The sequence below is a fragment of the Alexandromys fortis genome, unplaced genomic scaffold (assembly GCF_014885135.2).
Source record: "Alexandromys fortis isolate MF-2015 unplaced genomic scaffold, M_Fortis_MF-2015_v1.1 scaffold_104, whole genome shotgun sequence".
Classification (NCBI taxonomy): domain Eukaryota; kingdom Metazoa; phylum Chordata; class Mammalia; order Rodentia; family Cricetidae; genus Alexandromys; species Alexandromys fortis.
Genome location: NW_026068000.1, coordinates 5,287,970 through 5,312,961, shown reverse-complemented (window position 1 = coordinate 5,312,961; position 24,992 = coordinate 5,287,970). Strand labels below are relative to the sequence as shown.

The 24,992-nt window shown below is 44.4% G+C and overlaps 2 protein-coding genes across 10 annotated transcripts in view; one reads left to right on the top strand and one right to left on the bottom strand.

The window, feature by feature from the left end:
- The first annotated feature begins 1,786 nt into the window (after window positions 1-1,786).
- Window positions 1,787-13,449, top strand: Cabyr (calcium binding tyrosine phosphorylation regulated). 3 transcript variants are annotated; one of them, XM_050160709.1, is made up of 6 exons: window positions 1,797-3,273; window positions 4,157-4,329; window positions 4,424-4,477; window positions 9,084-9,425; window positions 12,152-12,754; window positions 13,364-13,449. In XM_050160709.1, exons 2-5 carry the CDS (start codon window positions 4,182-4,184, stop codon window positions 12,748-12,750), a joined length of 1,143 nt encoding a protein of 380 aa, XP_050016666.1. In that variant the 5' UTR covers window positions 1,797-3,273; window positions 4,157-4,181; the 3' UTR covers window positions 12,751-12,754; window positions 13,364-13,449. The 3 variants fall into 3 exon arrangements, with proteins under 3 accessions (XP_050016665.1, XP_050016664.1, XP_050016666.1); XM_050160708.1 differs by lacking the exon at window positions 13,364-13,449 and having other exon boundaries at window positions 1,787-1,826; window positions 9,084-10,246; window positions 12,152-12,286; XM_050160707.1 differs by lacking the exon at window positions 13,364-13,449 and having other exon boundaries at window positions 1,788-3,273; window positions 9,084-10,246; window positions 12,152-12,286.
- Window positions 13,450-14,598: 1,149 nt separating this feature from the next.
- Window positions 14,599-24,992, bottom strand: part of Osbpl1a (oxysterol binding protein like 1A) — a 187,679-nt gene continuing 177,285 nt past the window's right edge. For all 7 annotated transcript variants that reach the window (XM_050160702.1, XM_050160701.1, XM_050160699.1 and 4 more), the window contains 8 exons: window positions 24,681-24,863; window positions 21,704-21,811; window positions 21,215-21,304; window positions 20,877-21,003; window positions 17,924-18,040; window positions 17,335-17,458; window positions 16,156-16,246; window positions 14,599-14,719 (listed from right to left, as the gene is read on the bottom strand). In XM_050160702.1, coding sequence (XP_050016659.1) covers window positions 14,617-14,719; window positions 16,156-16,246; window positions 17,335-17,458; window positions 17,924-18,040; window positions 20,877-21,003; window positions 21,215-21,304; window positions 21,704-21,811; window positions 24,681-24,863 — 943 coding nt within the window. In that variant the 3' untranslated portion in view covers window positions 14,599-14,616. The remainder of the gene's footprint in view (window positions 14,720-16,155; window positions 16,247-17,334; window positions 17,459-17,923; window positions 18,041-20,876; window positions 21,004-21,214; window positions 21,305-21,703; window positions 21,812-24,680; window positions 24,864-24,992) is intronic.

The window sequence follows — 24,992 nt, the reverse complement described above, 5'->3', positions numbered from 1 at the left end:
TACTTATGCTGAGTACATTTTTGTAATCTGCAGACTTGGAGGCATGGTCTGGTGATGACAATGTAGTATGTACTTTTCTGGAAGGTGTAGTTAAGATTTTTATTTTTATAGAGTTAGGTATCTTTATTTTAATGCATGGTACATAACTTTTTTGAGTAAAGAATTATAACTTTCAGCTGTCACAGAAGAGTAGAATACTTATTATTACAGAATTTATAAACCAATTACTGATTTTGCACTTTTTCTATTTCTGCCAACTAAAATTAAATGGCGAAGTCTAAGTTTTAACACACACACATACTTTGCTGTGTAAACTTTTGTAGTTGATTTCTTTAAGCAAATCATAGTAGTGACAAGCATTCAAATTTGCCCTTACATCTATGAAGACACATTTGTGCCATTGTGTGGTATGGTCTTGCTTGTTTGGGTAGAATTTACAGCAAAAAGCTCTTGCCATAAAGACAGTAGGAAGGTTTATTCTGAACCAAACATGAGTGGCCACGCCCAGAAACATTAATCCAGATTACACGGAATGACATAAACCACCACAGAAGTCACAGAACAAAGCCCAGTTTCAAGTCAGTGCCTGTGCCTGATGCTCTGGTGGCGATATCAGGTAAGTAGCTTACTGCACAGTGGTGGAGTCTCCTTGCCAGCTTAGCATCTGTGTTGGTGCAAACTCCTGGGCTCTTTTAATACATTCCAGGAGGTTTTACCCTACACCCCAAAGGATGTTAAATCATAGAGGCGGGCAACAAAGAGCTAGCAAGGGGACTAAAGATAGCCCAAGATAGACTCAGTCTTTGACCGGTACTACTATCCTCCACAGCACTGAAGTGCTAATCAGTGGGTCTGCAGAATCAACAGCCTTCCTTCAAGGGAGCTCCAGTCCATAAAGGAAAAACTGGATTTAGATCACTGCAGGAAAATGCTGCAGGAGCTGGTTGGAAGATGCAGAAATCCAGAAGGACAATGGGAACAGGAGGATGGAAGAAAAGCTGGTCTTGAGCAGATGCAGCCCCCTTGGACCCATGTGTGAGAGAATACCTACGAGTGCAGTGCAGTTAGTAAGACCCTGGAAGGCTGGTCCCTGTCCTGGTTGGCTTGGGTGTGCGATGCGGCTTGAGCCTAATTAAGGAGTAAAAAAGAAATGTCAGGATTGCTACCACTCTCTCCAGGCAAGCTTCCCAAGAGGAAAAGTCTATGCCGTGCCTAGTAATGCCCTCTTCACCGTCACTGTATTGCGTGGCAGATCTTACTCTTTGCGAAGATCTCAAAAAGGTTAATATAAAGGAGTTGCGGGGAACGGAGGCAGCAACGTCAATACAGCCAGCTACACGTGCAGTTTCTCTTCCCTATACATAAATATTTGCTGTTCTTGTTTGAGACCGGATCCCATGTATCACAGGCTGACTCGAAATCTTCATGACCTCCTGCCTCGACCTCCTGGAGCTGGGATTACAGGCGAGCACCTGCGGGCCCTGTCTTCTGAGGTGCTGGGGACTGAGTCCAGGGCCTCCGGCAAATGAGCTACATTCTCAGCCACTCGTCCAGTGATCAAACAAGGAGCCACAGCCCTGTGGTTAGCGTGCCACTTAAAGCCGCAGGAGGGACTTCTCCGGCTCACTCCAATCCCCGGCCTTTGTTTCTCATTGGCTGGGTCGGTCGAAGCCTTGCCTCTTCCGGTGGGCCCCAACAAGGGGGCGGATCTCTGTGACGCACACATGACGCACGTAGGGGTATAAATAGTGGGCGGGCCGCGCGCTCTAGCACAGGAGCCGCCGGCAAGGGGGCCAAGAGGAAGCTTTATTGAAGCCGGAGAGAAGGTGGGCCTAGCCTGGCGCACCGGCGCCGGCTGAGCCCGGAAGGCAGCGGGCCGAGAGCGGCGGGAGGCCGCGCGGAGGGGGAGACGGTGGTCGGGCGGGAATCCCGCGGCTTCGGCCGCGTGTGGCGCGGAGTGCGCCTTCGATGGCCCCGAAATCCGCGGACAAAGGGCCGCCGTAGCCCACCCCTGTAGTGTCAAGAGGGTCACAGTCCAGAGGATGAGCCTTTCTAGAAAGGTCCTTCCTGGCAAGGGCTTCTGAAAAATGAAGAGCAACTACGTTCTCACTTTTGAACAGCCCTCCGTCAGCTGGGTTGGTGAGAGGTCTGATGCCACATCGCTGCTGCCCCGCCTTTTCCTAGTCAAGAACGTTCCTAGGGACAGTCACACCCCTGGCTTTCAAGTGTTCCTAAACCGAGACCTGGTACTAGCTAGCACCATCTCACTGCTGCCGCACGGTTGGTAGTACTAACCACTAAGGATGGGTGCTGTATCTGCTGCTCCATTTTGCCCACCTGCCACTCACTTTGGAAACTGACCTGGGATGTTTATTTGAAAACGAAACCAAAAGCATATATACATATGTATATTTATGTGTGTATGCTATGTGTTGCAGATCACTGCCGTTTAGCATGGTAAAGCTGCATTTGCCCCAAAAGACGGCTTTATTCGGTAACGCACCTGATGAGTAAGGGACCAAACATTTAATTTCGGTAATGCACCTGATGAACAAACATTTAATTGTAGTCTCAAAAGTTTTGCTTGGGTCAAAACTTGTTTTGGTAAGAATGTGAAAGGTGCTTCTAAATAAAAACATTTTGCTGTGGCATATTGTGTTTTTATTAAAAGTTGGCCCTTGATATATTGCAACAACTAAACCATGCCATTTAGTCCGTGAAACATTAAGGGTGTTAGGGTATGATTCATTGTCAAAGTAGTCTGCTCTTTATCAGTACCCATGGGAAGCATTCTTAAGGTACTTCTGTCTAGAGCAGCTGTGATTTCCCCCAAAGCAACTGATTTTTTTAAAAAACAAACCTCAAAGTCTGAATCATGTTAGCTCCTCTTTCCTATCTGGTGGCTCCTTGGTAGCTCAGGACCCAATTAAATATCCATATTTAGGAAAGCAAAAGGCCAGCTGGCAGCACTGTGATTTTTTTTCCCTTGCTAAAAAAAATTCAGTTTTAAAAACTTATTTGCAAGGTTCCATGTTTCAGAGTGAACACACAGTTTAGGGCTGACACACTCTAAACCCATGAGAATTATAGGTCTAGATGTGTCCAACTTGCAGCCTGTCTTAGGATAGCTATGAGTGTAACCCAGCATGTTTGTATATAACAACCCAATGTCAAAAACTGGGACAACCCCTAGTAGCTTATATAACACCCAAGGTACCACTTGACAGTCATCAAGGGAATGGATGTGGTGGCCCAAACACTCAGGAGGTAATGGTAAGTAGATCTCTGAGTTTGAGGCCAGGCTAGTCTACAGAGAGAGTTCTTGGTCAGCTGAATCTGAAGGGGGGGTGGTAATTTGATTAAGGAAAGAACTCTATATTAATGGGTATGGCATAGCCCCACAGATACACCTAACATTAAAAAATAACTCAGTGGGCGAGTGCTTGCCTGGTATTATGGAAAGCCCTGGGTTCAAATCCCAATACCAAAGAGAAAGCAAAACTTGTGTAGTAGAATGTAGAAAATATGTCTAGGAATATATTAGAAAAATGTAATTTTCTTGTAGAAATAGTTTTGCAACCCTGTACAAAATTAGTGCCTATATATGGGCATTATTTGGAAATACGTGTGCTTAATTTATCTTTGTTGAGATATTAGTTGGATTTTATGTGTCTTATTTGGACATAAACTGTATCATTCTGTTAATCTTAACAGGGCATTTCCAAGAGAGAGACAGAGAGAGAGTCTTTGTGTATGCATGTGTGCGTGTGCATGCATGCCACTTGTGGAGGTCAAAGGACCAATCTCTCTAGCTAGCATTTATTCTCTCCTGCCGCTTGTGGGATCCAGGGATTAAGCTCAAGTCCTCAGGTCTGTTGGAAAGCACTTTCATTTGATGAGCCAACTCCATGGCCCACTTACCAGTCTCTTAATGAGTGCTATATCGCTTGCTTGTGCATAGTAAGCTGGTGGTAGTGGGTTTTATTTTGTAAATAATTACCAAGAATTGCGTCCCATGCTACCAGAATAAATACTTAACAGGTGAGAAGTAAAGCTAATAATTTTAATAGATTTGGTTTTAGGAACCCCAACTAAATCATAAGAAAATTCAATAAATGTAATGTACAGTGTAAGATTTTGTTTCTTTTCCTTATAGTTGAAATTACAGACATCCTGCCAAAATGATTTCTTCAAAGCCCAGACTTGTTGTACCCTATGGCCTCAAGACTCTGCTTGAGGGAGTCAGCAGGGCCATTCTCAAAACCAACCCGACAAACATCACCCAGTTTGCAGCAGTTTATTTTAAAGAACTCATTGTGTTTAGAGAAGGTTTGTATTGCTTTAGCTTCTGTATTTGTTGCTTTGCAAAGCCGTTTTAAATTGAAAAATGTCTCTATTTGACTTCCTGCATTTATTCATTCAGGGAATTCATCTTTGGATATAAAAGATCTGATTAAACAGTTTCATCAGATGAAAGGTAAGTGCCACAGCGATGTTTCAGCAATGCTGCCATTGCACACTTGCTAACACACGTTCGTACTTATGCCAATGGGTTCTTCGTCAACCACACCAGAGTTTTATGTCTGAGTAATCATCCTGGTGCTTTGTATTTTTACTAAGTCGTGTCTGGCTTATTTTAACATCAGGATTTCCAGTTTAGAAGGTTTTATGTCTTAAAATAGGTGTGTTGTGGGAGGAGTACTCGGGGCTGAAATCCAGGTTGGTAGTAGAGCTCTCACAAAGCACATGCGAGGCCTCGGGGTCCGTCCTGGAGCACAAGATTATGGTGTCTAGAACAGTGCAGATGACTACGATTCACATGTGCTCTGCCTGCACACTTTTAGGGAAGTACAGCGGACATTAAGAGAACTTGTACTTCATGGTAATGTAATGGGGTGTTCTGTAAAGCTGTGCGGGTGACTATCAATTATTAGACATGCTCCAAAATCCAAAATGAAAGCGAACACAACGATTTAAGCCTCTGGTTTAGAGTATTTCACATTCCTGGGTTTCAGATTAGGGATTCTCTACTAATAGGCTATGCAAATCTTCTAAAATAGTTTTTAAAACCCTCAAAATCTGATATATCAGCTCCCAGGCATTTCTGATAATGAATACTCAAGACATATATAATATTAATGAAGTAGAGCTGGGTTTCAGTGTAGGCTTAAACATGAAGGTTAGGAGAAAACCGGCTGTTCCAAAGAAAATAAGACATACTCTTACGTGTAAGTCCAGTCTAGAAGATCAACCATCGCTGCCATACGCCCTGCTAAGAGAGTGTCTGAGTAGATGTTTTATGAAGCAGCAATGCTCTCCATGTCTCGGGCACCGTGACATAGCAGCACACATATGCTTCGAGAAAGTTGTTTTTCCTTTCTTTATAAAGTGAATGTCACAGCATGAAACAGAGATGACCAAGTAGCAACAGAAGAGTTGTAGGAAAAGGCAAAATCTATACAAATGAAACATTTAGGTAGTTTAAAAAGATGAAATTTGGTAAAGGACGCATCTAAAAGAATGGCGAGGAAAAGCTTCTCAGAGGATTTTGTGAAGAGGTAATGGTCCCTGGCCCCGTGGGAAGGAGCAGCTTAGTTCTTACCATATAGCTTTTGGATGACTGGAGAGTAGTTACAGCCACCCTTAAACTGTTGTTTTAAAAAATCATATTTTTTTAGATTTATGTGGATGAGTGTTTTCCTGCATACTTGTAGTGATGCATACATACATACATACATACATACATACATACATACATACATACAGATGCCACCTTCTGCAGAATCCACAAGAGGGTGCTGGATCCCCTGGAACTGGCAGTTAGCTCTAAGACACCATGCAGGTGCTGGGAACTCAACCCCGGTCCTCGGCAAGAGCAGTGAGCGCTCTTAATCGCTGAGCCAGGTTCTTTTCCATTTTCTTATGTTTGTGTGTGTTATGTGCATGTGCATGCTATGCACACATGTGTAGCTCAGCGGACAACTTTTGCGAGTCAGTATTCTTTGTTCATTGAGTCCCGGGGACCAAACTCAGGTCATTAGGCTTGGTAGGACCTTTGCTTCAATGCTCCAAACCATGTCATTTTTGTGAAATATACCCAAAACAGGAAATCAAGATTAAAAATAGGAAACATAGGCATTTGAAGGGGCAGAGAATGATGAGGTATACAATATTTCCGGAATATTGTATTATCTAGTCTACCTGATTTCTTGCAAGCACCTGATGACATTAACTAACCATGAGAAGCTGTAAGCTGTGGGATTTGCTTATATAATCTTTGCCGTGTATACAAACCAAGCGCAAGAACATTGCTTTCTATATCCACGATCCTAGCTTCTCAGTCAAGGCGTTTGTGTTTCTGTGTTCAAAGCGAGAGCTACATTAGAAAACACTGAGTGTGCAGGCTTACCCTGTTTCATAATGGCGGAAGACACTACCTGACAGCATTTTGAGATTTAGTTTTTGAAGATTTTATCCACCATTCATTTTAGCATGTGGATTTTGATTAATAACATGTAAGTTAATGTTTTTGCATCTCAATTTTTAAAATTAATGTGCAGTAATAGAGTAACAAAATTTGTAGGCCAAATTTTGATGGAATTAAGGAGATACAGCTGTTATCTCTTCAAATCACTACAGATGTCAACAAATAGGCACAGCATACCAATAAACTGAAAGGAAGCTCACAGCATGCTTATAAAAACAGACTGCCTTTTAGGAAGTAAGACAGTGGTAACATTGCTCGTCCTGCTGACTAGAGACATCATGAGGCAATATGAAAGTATGACCAGAATAGTTGTCCGGTATCACCTTGGCTCATTTCCCCTTGTCACCACAAATGGCTTCTTACTAGACAGACTGCATCCGTCAATCTGGGTCCTCCTATAGACAGACATGCATTAGATTTCCTCTCCTGAATGACAGCTTCCTGTCTGCTGACTGGTTTAATTCTCTGCTGTTCTTATGACAGCTACAAATAAATATAGCCATGTGTCATTCATCCAAGTACAGCTTGCCTTGTGTGAATCCTAGGTTTAATGTGGAGGTGGCACCTAAAATGATCCTACGTACATTGCTGGTTAATCTCAAAGACAGGCCATCTCAGGCTTTCAGTGACTGTGAAAATGAACCTCTCTAGGAAGACTTACGTCAACTGACCCTTATTCTGCTCTTTCAGTCTCTCCAGTGTGAGGCAATGTCAACTAAAGACAGCAGCAGGCATTAGACGTTGGTATGTGTCCAAGAGTTAGCTGCTGAGATTCCCTAGTTCACCTACCTCACTCCTGTCAGATGGGAGCATGTGTTTCATGAAGGCTGGTCAGTGAAGATGTCTGTTCTCCAGTTCTTCCCAGTGGTAGTTTGTCTGCCCAGCAGCATTCCTGTGTTCCCAGTACGTGTGGAGAGTGTGCAGAGAGGAACGTTTGCTGCGTGTGTCATTTACCTGTTGAAATTTCTTTCTGGGATTTTTCCTAGAAACTATTTTTGGTAGGCGTTGAGAACCAGAAGAGGTTTTTTGCCATGCACAGCTGGTAACGGAAGGAGTGAACTAGACATGAGAGCCAAGCTCGCCACTCTCACCTTCCAGTTTTCCAGAGTTTAGTGTCTTCAGAATGGCATGGCCGTATCCATGGCCATCATGGTATTTGTCTTGGGCCAAGTGACCACTGTTTGGTATTAGGATAGGTTCCTTTTGTGGCATGCTATCCCATCTCCATCATTCTTCTGAGGCCTGCAGAAAAATACTTGTCAGTCGTAACAGACTCCTGAGTTTGGAGGCACAAGTCTGGCCTCCTGGGCCATATTTAGTAGTTACTATGTAGCTGTTACCTTCTCACTAGAGAATGGTGGCCTTTTCTTTCTGGCCCCTGCCATGGCTGAGTCAGCTCTGGTACACCTCTGGGGTGAAAGGAGATTGTTCTTTAATAAATCAGGTAATTACTATGACCTCAACTGTCTGAACTCAAGCCAAGTTATGATTTTATGATTGATCTTCTTGTTAAGATGGAGTAGTAATGCTTTATATCTGCATCCTAAGTACAAGAGTAACTATCAAGTTAGGCTTATTCAAGTTAGGCTCAGAACTTGTGAACTCTGAAGATTTTTTAAAATTTATTATCACTCAAAACTGTGTGTGTGCGCGCATGCACATGTGAATGCAGGTGCCCAAAGGTTGGATCTGCAAGAGCTAGAGTTACAGGCAGTTTTGCTTCTGGGTGCTGGGAACAGAACTTGGGATGCTGAAAAGCAGGAAGCTGCTGAGCCGAGTTTCTCTTTTCATCTGGGTCAGTATGGCCATGGCTTCATGACCACAGGTCACCTGCAAATATATCGTGTTTCCTAATGTGAAGACCACAGTGCTCAGATGACAAGTTCATTGCATACTTTGCATACCAGTTTTCCTAAATGGAGGAATGCATCTGTTTGTTCCCTCTCTAAGTTATGAGCCCAACTGAAACTGTGGAATAATTTGCTTCCCACATCTGTCTGTAGTGTTTCCTTTGCTTGCATTTTGTGTTCTTCTATGCGCATGTTTGCAATGTGTGGATGTGGGTGCATGTAGAGTTGCAAAATTGACACTGGTCACATGCTACTATTTACTGAGGCAGGGTCATTCACTGAACCCCGAGCTTGCCAACTCCAGTTTGCTAGCACACTCTCAGGATTGCCTGTGCCTCCCTGCCTCACAAGTACTGGGATTTCAGGTGACATTCCAGTCATCCTGCCCAGTTCTCATATGGCCAGGCCAAGTCTCACTTTATCTGCTGGGCCCATCTCCTCAGTGTCACCCTCCCCCCCTTTTGGTGGGACAACAGACCAGGAGGGTTCTAGTTTCCTTCCTTTTAGGAACTGAATACCAGCTTAGAGTAGTATAATACTAGCTTTACAGTGTGATATATGCTGGTCATTTATTTCTGAGGAAATGGATTGTTTAGGGGATGTGAGCTGTTACAGGTCCACTAGCTATGTTAATGCAGATGTTGCACAGACCTGTGTATATTGGTATTTGAAAGTTCAACCTACTGTTGCTTTATTTAAAATATTTTGAGGAGTGCTTGCTGACTAACTCACCTGTTACTTTTTAGTGGAGAAATGGGCAGAAGGAGTGACACTGGAGAAGAAAGAATGTGTAAAAGAACCGGGAAGAACACCTCCAGTTTCCTGCGAACCTACACGAATGGAAAAATCCACAGACACAGAGGAGGACAATGTAGCTGGACCACTGTTTAGTAACAAAACCACTCAGTTTCCATCAGTTCATGCTGAACTCCAGCCTGAGGAGACAAGTGAAGGAGTTTGTGGTCCTTCTTCCAAACCAGCCACACCGAAGGCTACCACCCCACCATCCTCACCACCTCCAGCACCCGTCTCTGCAGAGTATGCCTATGTGCCGGCCGACCCAGCTCAGTTTGCTGCCCAGATGTTAGGTAATGTTCCATGCACATATTCTGAAGTTTTAATGGTGGACGTGGCAACAAGTACCCTGGACTCACTGAGTGCAGAGTGTGATGAAGAAGTCGTGGTGTCTGCTCCTCTGGTGTGCTCTGGAGAGATGTTAGCAGTGCAGGTTATGAGCCAAACATCTGCTCAGGCAGTTGTGGGTCCTAATTCTGAGGCTGAACCACCAAAGGCTTCCTCAGCCCCCTTGCAGGGTGAACAAGAACCTCCTGCTTACGATGAAGCTCCTGACACTCAGGTTACATCAGCCGTTCATGTATCATCTGTATATAACGGTGTGCCTGTCAATGAAGGAGTTGTCTATGTTGAGCAGATACCGGGATACGTAATTATCCCGTTTACTGACCAAGTTGCTTGTCTTAAAGAAATTGAGCAGTCACCACCAGTTAGTCCCAAACCTGTAGAAACCAAGACTTCCTCAGGCATGGCTAAGATATCTGTAGAGTCTCAGCAGATTGTCCAGGTGGAGAATTCCCAACACCAGTCCTCAGTACACATGGAGGCAGAAGCTACAGTTCTGCTCTCTGACACTGCTTTAGAGGGTCAGCCCGAGGTACCTGCAGAACCCCTGGATGCAGAGGGCTTTGTCAAAATAGCCTCTGAGAATTCTCTGCACTTTGAAGTGGAGATCGTTAACATAGACCCTGACAATCCTGGCCAGGAGGAGTCAGGGGAGAACGCCGCACCCTATTCATCCGGTGACCCTTTCCCTCCTGCGCCAGGAGGCTTTACTGAACCTGAAATCCAACCAGATGGGGAAGATGCACCTGAACAGGTTTGATGAAGCCAGGTAAGAAAATTAGATACTTGCACATCCATATACTGCGTTTCAGGTAACATCTGTATTCAGTAACCATACAGGTTGGCTCTTCTGCCGACTGGCCAAAGTCCATTTTCAGGTTATTTAAATGCCATACCTACTTAAAGGCTTTGTTGTACTTAAAAATTTACTAATATGAAAATCACACGGCATGTCAAAGCTGGATTCTTTTTGCACATGTTTGTAGACATGAGACTCTGTTAGATTTTTAATACCTGTTTACAAAAGGGTAATTATAAAAATGCAATACTGAGCACTGCATTTATTTGGGCTGTGGCATTTAAAACATGAAAGAAATGGTGGTGTGGCTGACTGCTTTCGCACTGAGTCAGGAGAACTATGCAATCAGGTTTGGGATGTTGGCTCAGACACTGCTTCCTACTTGGGACCTTCCGTGGCTGAGGGAGCAGCATCACAGCCAGATGGAGAAAGGACAGGCTAGATGGAACGTCTGTGTCACAGGAAAGCAGCAGAAAGTGGCTGCGCACCTGAAAACAGTGTGTGCAGTTCCCATGCATGGACCCCCAAAGCCAAGCTGCTTTTCCTCCTGACACATAAGCGTTATAACCCCATCTCCATCAAATTATGGCGTGTGGTCTGCCTACCCTTCTGCCTATCTGGATATTGCAGTGGCCTTTCTTGGGTATCTGAAGGGACATGAATGAAAAAAGCTCCCATTCCTCTTGCAGAAATTCTCAACTCTGACTCAAACCAGAATAATATAGGACTATTACCAAAGCAGGTGTTTAGCAACCAAATTCTGACTGGCAGTGTGACAGATTCGCTACAGCTGGAAAGGCAGAGGGCAGTGCTGCATTCACAGCCTATGCGGCCGGTTTATCTTTGTGGCTTGAGCATCACGTCAAGCAGATTCACTGTTTTCAGGCACTTAGCTGTTACTGAAGGACAGTTGTCCTTAGTGGACAAGTTACCAAGACAACTCAAGTTTGAGGTCTTAGACCCTCTCATCTGGAAAGACTGAAGATTTGGATTATATTTTTAGTAATTTTGAGGACAGAATGTGTCTGAGTCATGAAAAGCATCACTGAATCTGTGCACAGTGCAATTTTCTGTGAAATGGATGCCTAGTGCGCACAGCAGGAACTTGACACAGCCACACTCAGCAGTATAGAGCCCTTGCGATAAGCTGATGGACGGCGTCTTTAGCTCTCTATATCAGAGTGTCTTTTGCTGTCTTTTGAGGCATATGGTGGTGCCCAGCCTTGGCTAAGATGAGTGCCCTCTGGGATCTGACTCCTAGATGAGGTAACAGATTGAAGATGGGAGATGACAGTGCCCATCAAAAGACCAGAGATGATATTAGCTGACATGTAGTGTCTGACTAGGTAGAGAAACTGCTATGCAGATGTGCTTATATGACTTCTCATTGGCTTTACATAGTTAATGTTTATTTTTGGTAAAGTAAAAAGTTTGGCTAACTTTCTTCTGAGTACCATGTGGAAGCCATATATAAAGCTTAAGATTCTTGTTAGGCACGGTGGTACTTCTAGCTCTTGGGAGGCTGTGGCAGGAGGACGACTGAGAGTTCAAGGCCAGCCTGGACTCACAATGATACTGTCTCAAAGAACCAAAACAGTGTAAGAGTCTGGAAACAGCAACTTAGAATACAATTGCCTCTTGAGCTGCACCTCTGCTGTCCCTGCCGTTGCTCTGGGCTCCTTTTCCAACTGTGGTGGATCACGCTGTTCCTCCACATTACCAGGCACAATTTCTGTAGTCCTCTCTATAGCATGCTTTATGGCACATATTATTACAGCTGCTTATTTCTATGTTAAAAAATATTTACAGACATGACTGTGCATAGTGCCTGGTACAGAGACCAAACCTTTAATGCCTGCAATTTTTTTTTTATAGCACTAGCAACAAGCGAAGCAGGACAACCACCACCATATTCTAATATGTGGACACTTTATTGTCTAACTGATATGAATCAACAAAGTCGCCCATCACCGCCACCTGCACTTGGGCCTTTTCCCCAAGCAACCCTCTATTTACCTAATCCCAAGGATCCACAGTTTCTGCAGAATCCACCGAAAGTCACTTCTCCAACCTATGTGATGATGGATGACAGCAAGAAGACCAGTGCCCCACCTTTTATTTTAGTAGGCTCCAATGTCCAGGAAACACAGGATTGGAAGCCTCTTCCTGGACACACTGTGGTGTCACAGTCAGATGCCTTGAAGAGATACGCTGCAGTGCAAGTGCCCATTGCTGTTCCTGCAGATCAGACATTCCAGAGACCTGCCCCCAACCCCCAGAATGCTAGTCCTCCTACAAGTGGACAAGATGGCCCCAGACCGCAAAGCCCAGTCTTTCTTTCTGTTGCTTTCCCAGTAGAAGATGTAGCTAAAAAGAGTTCAGGATCTGGTGACAAACGTACTCCCTTTGGAAGTTACGGTATTGCTGGCGAAATTACTGTGACTACTGCCCATGTCCGCAGAGCAGAATCTTAAAAGAGTAGGTAACCCTTCCTACCTTGACATGTGGGCCTTAGCACAGCTGAGCCTTCAGCACTTAAGGGCTGGGTATTCAAACACTTGAGAGTGATGGGGTAAACTTAAGCATATGTGCTCAGCTTTCAACTACAGAGCTGCTAATGAATGCCTAGCCACCTTTGAGTATATGGTAGATTCTTTAAAGCGAGGATAATCAATGTTTAAGAAACAGGGACAGAGATGGTATGTCCATGTAAGAGATTAACAGAAGCTGAAGTAACAGCTCTGACAATTTTATCAATTTTTTTTTAATTCAATTGTGGTTAACTGAAATTTTTAGACATTTTTTTTCAATGTCGAGCCTCTTCCTTTGGTATCGACAGTGGGCGAGTAAAACATGGACTAGAGTGGAGGAGACATGCAATGTATGTATGTATAGTGCTGCCAGGCATGCGGCTAAGGAGAGCTATGGATTCCTAACAGCTAAGCCACTGTGATTTGGGGTGGGGTTGGAGAGGTGGTATTTCAATTGTGTAGCCATGAATGTAATCATGACAACCTGATGGTGGTCTCAGCAGGAACTGCTAGGATATTTTGATTTATTTCATGATGTATGTCTCTTCATCAACAGATGCTGAAACGATGCTCTTTGAGTCAGCATTCAAGGTGGAGTCTGTCACCACGTGAACTGTATCAATAAACTTCCTGCAAGCATAACGCTTTGCATTGTTGCTTTAGTAACTTAGATGTGCAAACCACCCTACATTGTCCAGCTCATACATGTACAATTTTTCCACTCAGAATATCTGGAATTCAAATAATAAACACTGTACCTCTGTTTACAGTATCAGCTAGGCAGCAGTCTCTCTGGCCCTAGAGACAGACATCTTTTGAGTGTTAGGTTACAATATCAGCTGAAATTCTGAAAGCATTCACACTTTTTTTTAAATATTCTAAAGCTTTTATTTAGCATCATTATAACACTTGTTAACTTTAATACAATTAAAGTAACTTACTGGAAGCTACCTAGGCCCTCTAGGGCAAGTATCTCAGTCTGGGATTTGGTTGGATAAATACTATGAGATTACCCCAATTAAAGGGGCAAAGCTACTGTACAGTAGGTCTCCAGTACCTTGCAAACTCAAAATGCACAAGGCCTCCTCTTACACAGATTATAATACATGAGTGCAGCTTGATTTCTCTGTGGCATCTGCCACTGGAAGTTGAAGCTTGAAGGTTTGTCATTAGGTATTGATTAAAATCTATTTCTAGGGCATTTTTGTGATTTTCAGTTCAAACATAAAATTTATCTGTGTAATTCTAATGAGAGTGATCCCAGAGTGTGGAAGGAATTCAGAGTGCTAAGATAAGGAAATACCTTTCCAGTTTAGAATGTTCAAGTCAGGAATTCCTGACTCTGTCCCACCCCTCTACTCCATTTTGGAGGTGGCAATGTAAAATTGAGAGGACTCATTTCCCTGAAAGGTCATCTTACCAACTTAGTTTTTATAAAATGACAACCTTTACATTTGAGCACATAACATTGTACAGAAGAATGTTAAACATTTCAAAGCTATACCTAAGCTACTCAAGCATAATAGCATAAAAATATTGACAACTTGATTTTTGGATCACTACAGAATCCCATAAAGCTGAATGTTAGACTACACAGCACCTCCAGCAGCTGCTCGGTGTACATAAACAGTACTCCAAGGATGCAGGCAGGAAGCCAAGAGCCTCACTTTCCTTATGACCTTCACCAATGTGACCACACCCTACCTTGTGGGATGAAATGAAAATTTAGGAGTAGAAACCAAGGGAAAATTTAAAAACTTAAGCTTAAGACTTATGTCGATTAGCCAAACACCTTGACTTCTTTGCACTTTAATAAATATCAGGCAAATTGAAGTAGTTTCTGTCCCAGTAGTTGCCAGAGTAAATCCAGTCCTGTGCTCCATTGTAGGGGTTAGGACCTTGATGGAACCACCTGTCCAATGAGAATAGATAAAATTCAGAGAGCAAATGACTCAGAACCCACAGAACACTGTTGTTTAACTTCTAGTAGTTGGCCCTGTGTGTCATGTATTTCCTCAGAGACCCTCAAGCAGTGACAGTGTTTCTAGTCAGAGAATGTATGTCCACACTATCCCAAAAGGGTCATCTTCAGGCAAAGGTTGCTACGGTCTACAGCAGTTGGCAGTGGGTTGTCCTACTTGTGATCACCCTTGAGGCCGCCTTCTGTGACACCATCGGGAACACATATGTGCAGCAGGCAGGGTGGGCAGTGCTTGCGGAGTTCATATGCTCCCTCTGTTTTACAGGTGAGCTGACTATCAGAGCAGCTCCACATGCTGGGAGATGCAAAGGTTATGGTTCCCTCCTTCGCTATGCTACATACACCCAGTGAGACCAACCCAGTCCAGACTTCACGGGGTCTCAATTTGGATTCCTGAGCTAGCTTTCATTTTAAGCTGTCCTAATCCAGTGAGCTGCCTCAATCATTTCCCTGTCTCTCAAAAAATGTAGCATCCACTCCAGGTACAGCAATGCACAGCAGCCCAGCATGTTGGAGCAGCTTTCACACTGTATTTCAGAGTTTAGGGACCTGGGGTCCACACAAGGAAGGAAGGGAGGAGTGCCGAGCTCCTGCCCCTTTACTCAGCCATAGCAGCCATTGGCCTGTGCCTGACACCCACACATCCTTCACTCATTCTTTGGCAAAAACTATTATGTGAGTAAATCCAAACACTTGGGGTAGAAGCTGTCAAAGCATTTGTAGATTCTTTTGTAAGATGCAAAACAACTATCATGTCTACTGGAATGCTTGCAAAATTATGCCCATGTTGGCTTTGACATTTAAGTGAGTCATGGAGCAGCAGTTACAAGGGACTCTAATAAAACAGGAGACTACCCAGCAACTCTTAGCCCAGTCGAAAGTCAGATATTTGATACTGTCCACAATATTGCTTTTTCTAAACCCTAATTCCATCATGTCTAACCCCTTGTGTTTAGAAAAGGAACTACCTAAATTAATGATGCATTATATATGCACATATGAATGATCCTGTAATTTACTCATAGATGTGACCAAAAAATGTGTATTTTCATGTTCAAATCTAACTCTGGATTGTACTTTGCCTTTTCAATATTGAAAGAATGTTGGATAAGGAAAAAAGATAAATTTGCTAAACTAATCTCCCCTGTAATGACTGTGTAAGAACATTATAACCATAACGCCTCAAGCCGTTTCTCTTGTCACAAACACAACTCTTGGTTTTAACACTTTAGAAGACTGTACTCCTCTGAGGCCTGGAGCACATGAGCAGGGCTATGGACCCTTGCTCTGTGTTCAGTGTCTGATATCCCTGTCATTCACACACAGCAGCCTACAAGATGGCAAAGCCACACAGAACAGGCACGCACCTTGTCTTCCAGTCCTCTTCTGACTTGGACCTGTTTTTGCGGGCTGCTCTTTGTTTTTCCTCAAGCCGTTTCTTTTCTTCACTAGCTTGATCTAAAATAAGGCCAGTGAAAAGCACATTATGCTGAGAATGCCGGGCATGGCACTAAGAGCAATAACTACAGACGTCACTGTCCATGTGGGCCTTTATTATATGTACACTAGTGTATTACATGGTAGCACATGTCTGGAATCTTAGATATTTGAAAATTCGGAGGATCCTAAGTTCATGGCCAGCTTGAGCAACTTATATAAGACCTTTTCTCAAAAGGTAAAGCAGAGAGCTGGAGGTCTCTTCCAGCAGTGTATTTACCTAGTGCGTATGCAGCCTAGCTAGAGGTCTCTTCCAGCAGTGTATTTACCTAGTGTGTATGAAGCCCTAGGACCGACCGTCAGAACCAACTCAAGTTAGACAAAAGAATTACTGACAGTCATTTCCTTTTGTTCTTTGTTTTTTCATCTTTCACTGTGTAAGAATTTCATACATGTGTATAATGTGCTTTGATCAAATGCCACCCAGCAGTTTCTGCTTCTACCAGAAACAACATCATATTATTATGCCACAAATGTTAGGTTAAAATGCTTCCATGAAAACTTAGTAGAAAAACTGAATGAAAGTGAGATTATTGAAAATTCTGAGTGAGACCTCAAGAGATTTCCTTCAGTCTATTCCTAAGTAATTGAACAGCTTCAGCACTCACACTGTCGAGGCTGACCAGCACATGCTAACACCAGCTGCAAGCTCTTCCTCATGGAAGCAGCTCTTTCCCAGGAGGGGAAACTGCCCCTTTATGATATCGACCGAGTCATTAGAAGTTTCACACTTTATGTGTCAGTGAGGAGGAAGCCACACTCTTACGAGGCTCAGAGGCTGCACTTTGAAAGACATAGTGAAGTCTGCAGACTACAGTTCAGAGCAGCCAAGTCTTCACTAGCCACACACAGTGCAGTGGACTCCATCCGGAGCACCTTTCAAGCAATGAGTTTGAGTTTAAGCAAGGCTGAGCTCAGATTTTCAAATTCAAAACCAAAGTTGCTAGATTTTAACATAAAAGGAGCTAAAACTCTGAGTACTGCAATGATGCTAGCAGAGACCAGGATGAAGGGAGCCAGAAGCCCCGCCCCGAGGGCAGGCTCCTCACCTATCTCTCCATTCTCCATGGCTCTGATGTCAGGCCGCAGCCTACAGTCCGTCTTGGGAATCACACTCTCCATCTCCTTGTCTACTTCATTCAAAACCATCGCGAAGCTGGTAAAATTATACATCTGAAACATAAACAAGCAATCAAGAAAACGCTTACCAAGACCAGGCAGGAAGCCCTGAAAGAAGGCATCTAATCTGGTAGTGATACCTCCCAGGGTCACAGTACGGTCAGCCTTTCTGAGAGGATATGGCTAAAGGCCTCCATCTGCACTATCACGTGGACATTTCAGCTCCCAGCAGACCTCACAGAGTAGCATGCACATATCCCTTCTGCTTCCGTCAATAAAGTCATGTCCTGCTGGGGCTGGAGGGTCTCCACTTGTAGCATCAGTCTGTCTTACCTCCTCTCCGCTAGAGAGACCCTCAGTGAAGCGCCATCCAGCACACCTGCCAGCTTGACAGGAGGGAATGTGACGTAGACATATGGGCGGTGAGAGCAGACAAATTAAAAGGACTAAGGCTCTGCTGACTGAGAAAGAACACCATGCTGGATGTCAACTAGTTACTGTAAATGGGCCCGGACTCACCTGAGCGGAGTTGGGAGGCCGTGGGGCTATCCTCCACAGGAGCACACTTCCAGGGATAATGAAGACACTCTCAGAGTCTGGCACCGGCATTTCATCAGACTCCTCGGATGAACTTGTCTAGAAGGCCAGACAAAGCTTTAAACATCAACTATGAGTTCTGAAGACTGAACAAGGTCTCAGCACACACACACACAGAGACAAGTGCTTTCCTTGTCACAAAGCAGCTTCCCAGGAGGTCAAACAGAGGCCAGGGCATGTGCGGCCAGCCCAGGGCATGAGGATCTGCAAAAGCTCAGCTTCAGGTGTCATTAGCTCCTAGGGGCCCTATGTTGGCGGTTGATCACACCTGCACTAGAGTGGAAAGAGCATTCCTGGCTCCCCAGAGCACCACCCACAAGCCCCTGGATGCACGTCAGCAAGGCAGCTGACAGCCTCAGGCTAGCCTGAGTAACTGAGGATGGGGGGGGGCAGAGCAGAAAGGAGTAAAGCAGCAAAGCACACACAACAAGGTGGTCACAGCTGCTTATCCAAACACTGGTGAAGCAAGACAGACTGCAGGGCTGCTGGGTGCTGTGTGTCCCTTCTCCTGTCATGGATGACAAGCGCTGGGTGCCCATGACTCTCAGCCTTATCCTAATCACTGTATTTGCATTCAAGGCCTTGTTGCCACGATCCTTCTTTGCTAGAGCACTAAAGTTTCTAGTCTTTTAAACACAAATGACAAGTATTTACTGAAGAAGTTTGAAATGCACAGTCAACACATTTACACTGGAGAGAGGCAAAAGTCAACGCACGCACAGCTGTGAGAACAAAACACTACATACGGGGCCACTTAGCTACGCTCATCAGTGGCAAAGAGCCAGTAGGGTTCCGCAGAACAGCTGACAAAAAGATGAACTTACAAAACTATCAGGCAAAAACGGAGACCAGTGGTTTCCTAGGCCTGCCTCCCGTGAACCAGAGCTCCTCACTCTGTATGTTTAGTCTCCGCTGATTTGAACTGGGGAAGCTGTTAGTATTGAAGAGTCCAAGAATAAGAAAATAAAAATGTAGATTCCAAAAATAAGAATGTAGACATAAAGAAATATAAAGTTATAAGTCCAGGGGAATGAGAACAGACTGTCAGCAGCTTTCTCAGCAGATCAGGGATCAATTATTCACAGTGAGCTATTTTCTCAGACACTTAAGAAGCCTCCATCAGCCTAGGTCATTTCATTTTCAATTGGCTGTTTTATTTACAAGGCCGGAGCTTCTCTCTGCAAACTGAGAGTAGTGTCCTGGCCATCCTTGATGAACGACAGATATGAACTGAGTTAACCTCTAGAAGACGGAGATACGTGACCTCTGGGTTAGGTACTGTCTCTGTTATGGGAAACTGGTGCCATCAAAGGGGAGGCATGGGGCTCCAGTACACAGTCTGGAGGTACCAGGAGAGACAGTGGACAAGGTACAAACACCATCTAACTAATGAGCCCTGGTAATGGAGGTTGTAAAGTACGGCAGTCTGTATCTGAGTTTACCTTGAGATAGTGTGAAAAGCTTTCCGCTATCTTCTAAGTTCCCAGCCTAAGAACCAATTAATTCTAATTTATTAACCTTCTGATATTACTAGCAGTCCTTTTTCTGACTAGTTGCTAAAGACACCTGTTTTCTTGCAATTAGTGACTTTAGCTGTAATCTCCTCTGAAACATATTTCTTGATAGCTACATAGTTACCCATGGATGTTAGAACTCACTCCCTTCCTTAGGGTCTCCGTTGACTAACCCACGGGTCGGGGCAAGATTATAAAAATTCCTTTGTTCAGACAGACCTAATGCTTGGTGCCCCTACTATAAAAAGATGGGTTCAGAAACTGGCCTTTTGCCACAGCCTAACAAACACCATCTCTGGCTGTGGTCTCGGCTAGCTGATGCGCTTCTGTGCCCTGCAGTGTTTATTTTTTAATTTTTAAGTTTGCTTCTGATTTTCCTGGAATCTAGTTTTGTGGAATAAAGTTTGCTTCTGGTTTATTAGACTTTGGTGGTCTGTCCCCATCTTTGCACGACCTCCCTGGACCCAACAAGTATCCAATGGAGAACACAAAGAACTCAGAGATTTAGAAAGTTCAGGGAGATCCTCCACATCAGCTTCTGGTCGAGGCACGTTCAGGGAATACACAGTGGAGCCAACAGCAGAGGAGGAACGGTACCAACAAAGGCTGCCCGAGAGCACGGAGCAAAGAGGACGGCCATTAATCTCACCTAGAGCAGAGACTGCTCTGAGACCGTCACAAAGGCAAGCAAACACCTCCATTCACCTAGCAAAGAGGTGATGTTCAGACACCGTTTTAGAGGTGTCATCCAGAGGTCAAGGGTAGAAATGATGTGAGTGCGCATTGCTCACAAATGAGAGATTGCTTCTAACCCGGAGTCCCCACTTGTCCTGGCCAGGCCCCAAAGGGGCATTTCCTGTCCCCATCGGCTCATAGCAACTCTGATTGCAGGAAGCAGACACAAGTCAGCAGAACGCTAAAGCACGCCTGTAGCCAGGCAGCAGCCTCGTTCTTATCGGTGATTGGGATGAGAATGTCCCACAAATACGGTTCAGCATGAAGAAAACAGCGCAAGGACAACAGCCTGAGCTGACGGCACCAACATCAGTGATACAGCAATTGAGAACGCCTGAGTGGAGCCTATATACTTGGACCATTTCTACCTCTAACACACAAGAACAGGAGGGAAACACACCACTATGTCATCAAGATGGGGACCAACTTTCCAAAGCAACACTAAATCGTGTGCACCAACCACCAGCAGCTCCAGCCTGACATTTTCCACTAAGGAGGACAGCTATCAGTTCATTCACAGGATGCAAGGAGAAGAAGCCATGTGGTGGTAGCAGCACACAGGCCGCTCCAGAAGGGCCCATACACATGCAAGAGTCCAGCTGCCAGCACCACCTCAGTGTGTTCACCTGTTTGCTATTCTTCTTCTCTTCCGTGGTTTTCTTATCGTTCTTTTTGTAGGCGTCGAAAGTGGCAGGGTCAACACTGTACAAGCACTCAGTCCACTTCCCGTAGAGAGCACAGAGTTTTCTTTTGCTGCCGAGAGAGACTGTTGTTTAGTTACCAATCAAGCCCGTGCTGTGCTGTGCTGTGCTGGAGTTAATGTTGCTATATTTTTGTAAGCCCATCCTTTAGAGAAACAGGTATTTCCTTTCGAAAGACTTCTGTTATTCGGATGCCCGTTAATCAGGCAGCACACAAACATCTAAAGAAGCATTTGCAGTCAATGTTGAAAAAGAAACCTTACCTTTTATCTTGTATGTAGCCTTCAACTTTGTGTAATTCCTTGCCAAAAAGACCACAAGGCTTAAAATTCAACACACATTTGTCCCCAGTCCTACAAAACAAAGGCTAAATTCACATGACGGCACAATGCCAAGGAAGCAGTTGAGAACGGCGAGCGGGATGGCCTTCCCGGGGGCAGCACTGCTGACTGATTCTCCACAGCCACCCTTCTCCCATCAGCAGTGCCCGCACGAGGCAAAGCTTGGAAGCATTTGCCGAAAATAAGTGACAGAATCGGAAACTAATTTTTCATAATGACTCCACACTCCTATCTGACCTACCCTACCCTGAGTGAGTGACAGAGGCAACACATGGGGTCAGTCTGTGTACACAGAGATGGCAGCAGTGCTATTACAAATGGAAGGATCCCAGTCCGCTCCCATCGGGTCATGAAGCCTTTGGGAGAGACTGAGGAAAGGAAGAGTACAGGCGGAGCCTGCGTGCACCTTACTTGTGGTTTATGATTTCCACATTGCCGTACTGCTCAATCCAGAGTTTGCCCACGATGATGTTGTGCACACAGCAGGTGGGGTTTGTCCACGTGTATGCTTCATTGTGTCTAAAAAACAATCCCAAACCCAGAGAAGTAGCTGAGAAGAACCAATTAGTCTAAAAAAAGGAGCTTGCTTCAAGAGTCATTCATAACAACGAATCAGACTGGGAACTGGCTCGGTGGTAACGTGCCTGCTGCACAAGCACCAGGACCTGAGTTCAATCCCCAGCAACTATGTGAAGGCAGGGTGTGAAAGACACCTGTAACCATAGCAACGGAAGAAGGGGACCACTGGTTCCAGTCAGCGAGACATCTGATAGACTGACTTTTGGCGTCTACAAACACACTCAAACACGTAGGCACACACACGTATGGACGCATACACACCCACACTGATATTAACTCACAGTAAAACAGGTATTACCTGCCCGTTCTTATTGTTTTAAAAATAAACTGTACACAAGTTGACTGTCCCTAATTCAAAAGTTCAAACTCCCCAACATTTGCACCGACAAGAAAATCAAAAGGCCTTTGATTCCAGAGCAATGTGGATCTTGGACTTTCAGACAGTGTGTTCATTCAACTGGCAAAAGTTACATGACATTCCAAGATCCAGAGTCTCCTAAATATGAAATAGTTGTCTCCCAGGCCTTTATGAAAAGGAATATTCAACCTGTATTCAAGAGTTTTGTGAAACACGAACAGAAAAATTAGAGGTAGAAAATAAAAATGAAGGTCTGTTTGGCATTTTCCAGATACAGTCCCTTCAAGTTTACCCCAAACCAACTAACCAACCCAAACCTCAAAACTCATGGTACAAATCCCTTGTGGAGTTATAATTATTTCAGGGTCTTTATGTGTTCTAGACAACACCTTTTGTTAGGAGTGTCATTTCTAATAGTCTACAGCTTGTCTTTCGTCCCGTGCACAGCGTCTCTCAGAGAGAGCTTTAACCTAATGCAGTCTCTGAACCAGACTGCACTGGGCTTTCCCATTTAGATCTCTACCTAACACAAACTCCGAACATTTTCTATTTGCTCCCCAAAGCTTTACAGTTTGACTTTCTTAGTCCATGGCTTATGCTGACCACGTCTCTGTGGTGCTCGTTTCTGGACTCTTCCCTGCTCTGCTGCAGTAATGCCACTGAAGGGTCTCACAAAAGCTAAATCTTGGTCTCAGCTCAGCATCTTAGTTGTTTTGCTCCTTTTCGAAATTGTCAGTAGTTTTGGTTGTTCAATTCCATTTGCTTTTCCATGTAAATTTAAAATCAATTCTTTATGCCTACAGAGCCGCTCCCTCCACTTATGGAGATGGCTCTTGAGCTGTGCTGTCCACATAAAGACCAGCGTCTTCATCTAGCACCCACAGAAATGCCAGAAGGTGAGGGATGCCCTGGGCAAGCTGGCTGATTATATTAGCTCAATCAGTGAGCTCTTGGTTTAAATGGGGGACCACCCCCACCCCCACCCCACAGAGGCTCTGAGCTAGCTTTATGGAAACTACTGGGAAGAATCAGCATCACAGCTGGACCGAGGCTCCAGGGGGTACCCTCCATCATGCTGCTCTGAGCACGTCCTGGTCACTGGAACTAAAATGTCCGACTACTTGCATGTAGCATAGCCAGCTCTGCTCACCTTATCTTCAGCAGCAGAGTGACACGGACTCTGGGTCATTCTGGGCTTAGAGGCTGTTGACTGCCCTTTCACTAGGAGCTGATTTGTTGTTGCTGTTTTTTTTTTTTTTTTCTCAGTTTCTTAGTAAAGCCAAATATTCTAAATTATATTCAGGATACTCGAGTTTTATGAGATTTGCTGTCCTCTTGAAATCCAGAGAATACTGATTTTGGTTTTAATGGGAGGTAATTGACATAATGTCAGGCCATAAGTCCCGACCCTCCTTCTGTGGGCCCTGATTCTGTCACTACACTTTCCAAAGTCTTTGCAATGCTCCTCAGACGCATCCCGCAGCGGCTACGCAGGGATCTGGCCTCTGGCCATAGATCTCAATGCGTTTGGTGCACCGTCTGGGGGGAAGGTCATGAAGCTTGGATTAGGAGAGGAGTGGTTTCCCTCCCCACCACACATTTGTGTTTCAGGATACCACCTCGACCCTTAAACTGGGGTCTGAGCTTCTGGGCCAATACCAATTGTTCTCATTCCTTCATCCAGATCCTGTGGCTGCTGAGTGTTTTCTCAGTTGCAGATACTATAACAGCAGCAGCTATTATAGGAGAGAATCAGAGGCCTGAGTATTCAATTTGGGAAAAGACTAGGAGGAAACCCAAGTCATATTTTCAGTAGTCTTTATGTCTCTTAGGGGCTCCTTCTGGGATCTCTAAGGAAAGACAAGAGGGTTTCTTTTGAAACCTCTTCTGTTTGCTTCTAGTGTCATTTTGTAATTTGCTGCTCAGATTCTTAGCATGGAGAAAAATATAAAACCAGGAATCTTACTGCAAAACTTAACTTTTCTCCCAGTCTGTTGTCCTCACTGTTCACAGTCCCAGGATGTTGCTTTGTGGCTCCTGCCCAGGGTTTCTAGTCCCAGTCAGCAGGTGGGAGAGGGGAGTAGATGTGAGCTTACTTAGAAATGCTTTAGCCTTTAAAACTAACCCTGCAGAAGAGAGCTTCCCAAAAACCTAAAGTCCAACATGTCACACAACTGTCACTTTTCAGGGTGAATTAATTTAGAAGGATCCTTTAGACAAAGCTTGGGCACCATGGCATCCAGACACTAGTGTTGTAAGCTGCCACAGAGTTAATCCTATCTATCTAACGGCTGGTCCAGCCTTGTTGACAGTGGCCACTCCCATGCTTTGTGAAGTCTTTCACGTGGGCAGCAGTGAGCACTCATGAATGCTCTGTTGTTCCCCGGCTACAACAGCATGGCCTGCCTGTGCATGTGCAGACACAAGACAGAGTGGTTCTCCTGTACTTACTCTAAAAGCTCCAAGGTGATGGTTCCTTTAGGTTCTGCTTCAACACTCTTCCCCCAGAACTTCAGTTTGGGGTAAATTGAGCCATGGAAGATGAAATCATTGTTTAGCCCCTCTGCGTGGAATGCACTGATTGGGGGGTGATGGCTGACCTGTTCTGAGATGAGTCTAAATCCAAGGTCATCTCTTAAGAATAAAACAAAAAAGAACAAATGCATCACTGCAATTAACTGTCACTGTATGTGTTAAAATATTTAGGAAAATGTTCAATGAAGAAAAACAATTTTTATTATCATCCTTATTATAGTACAGCCT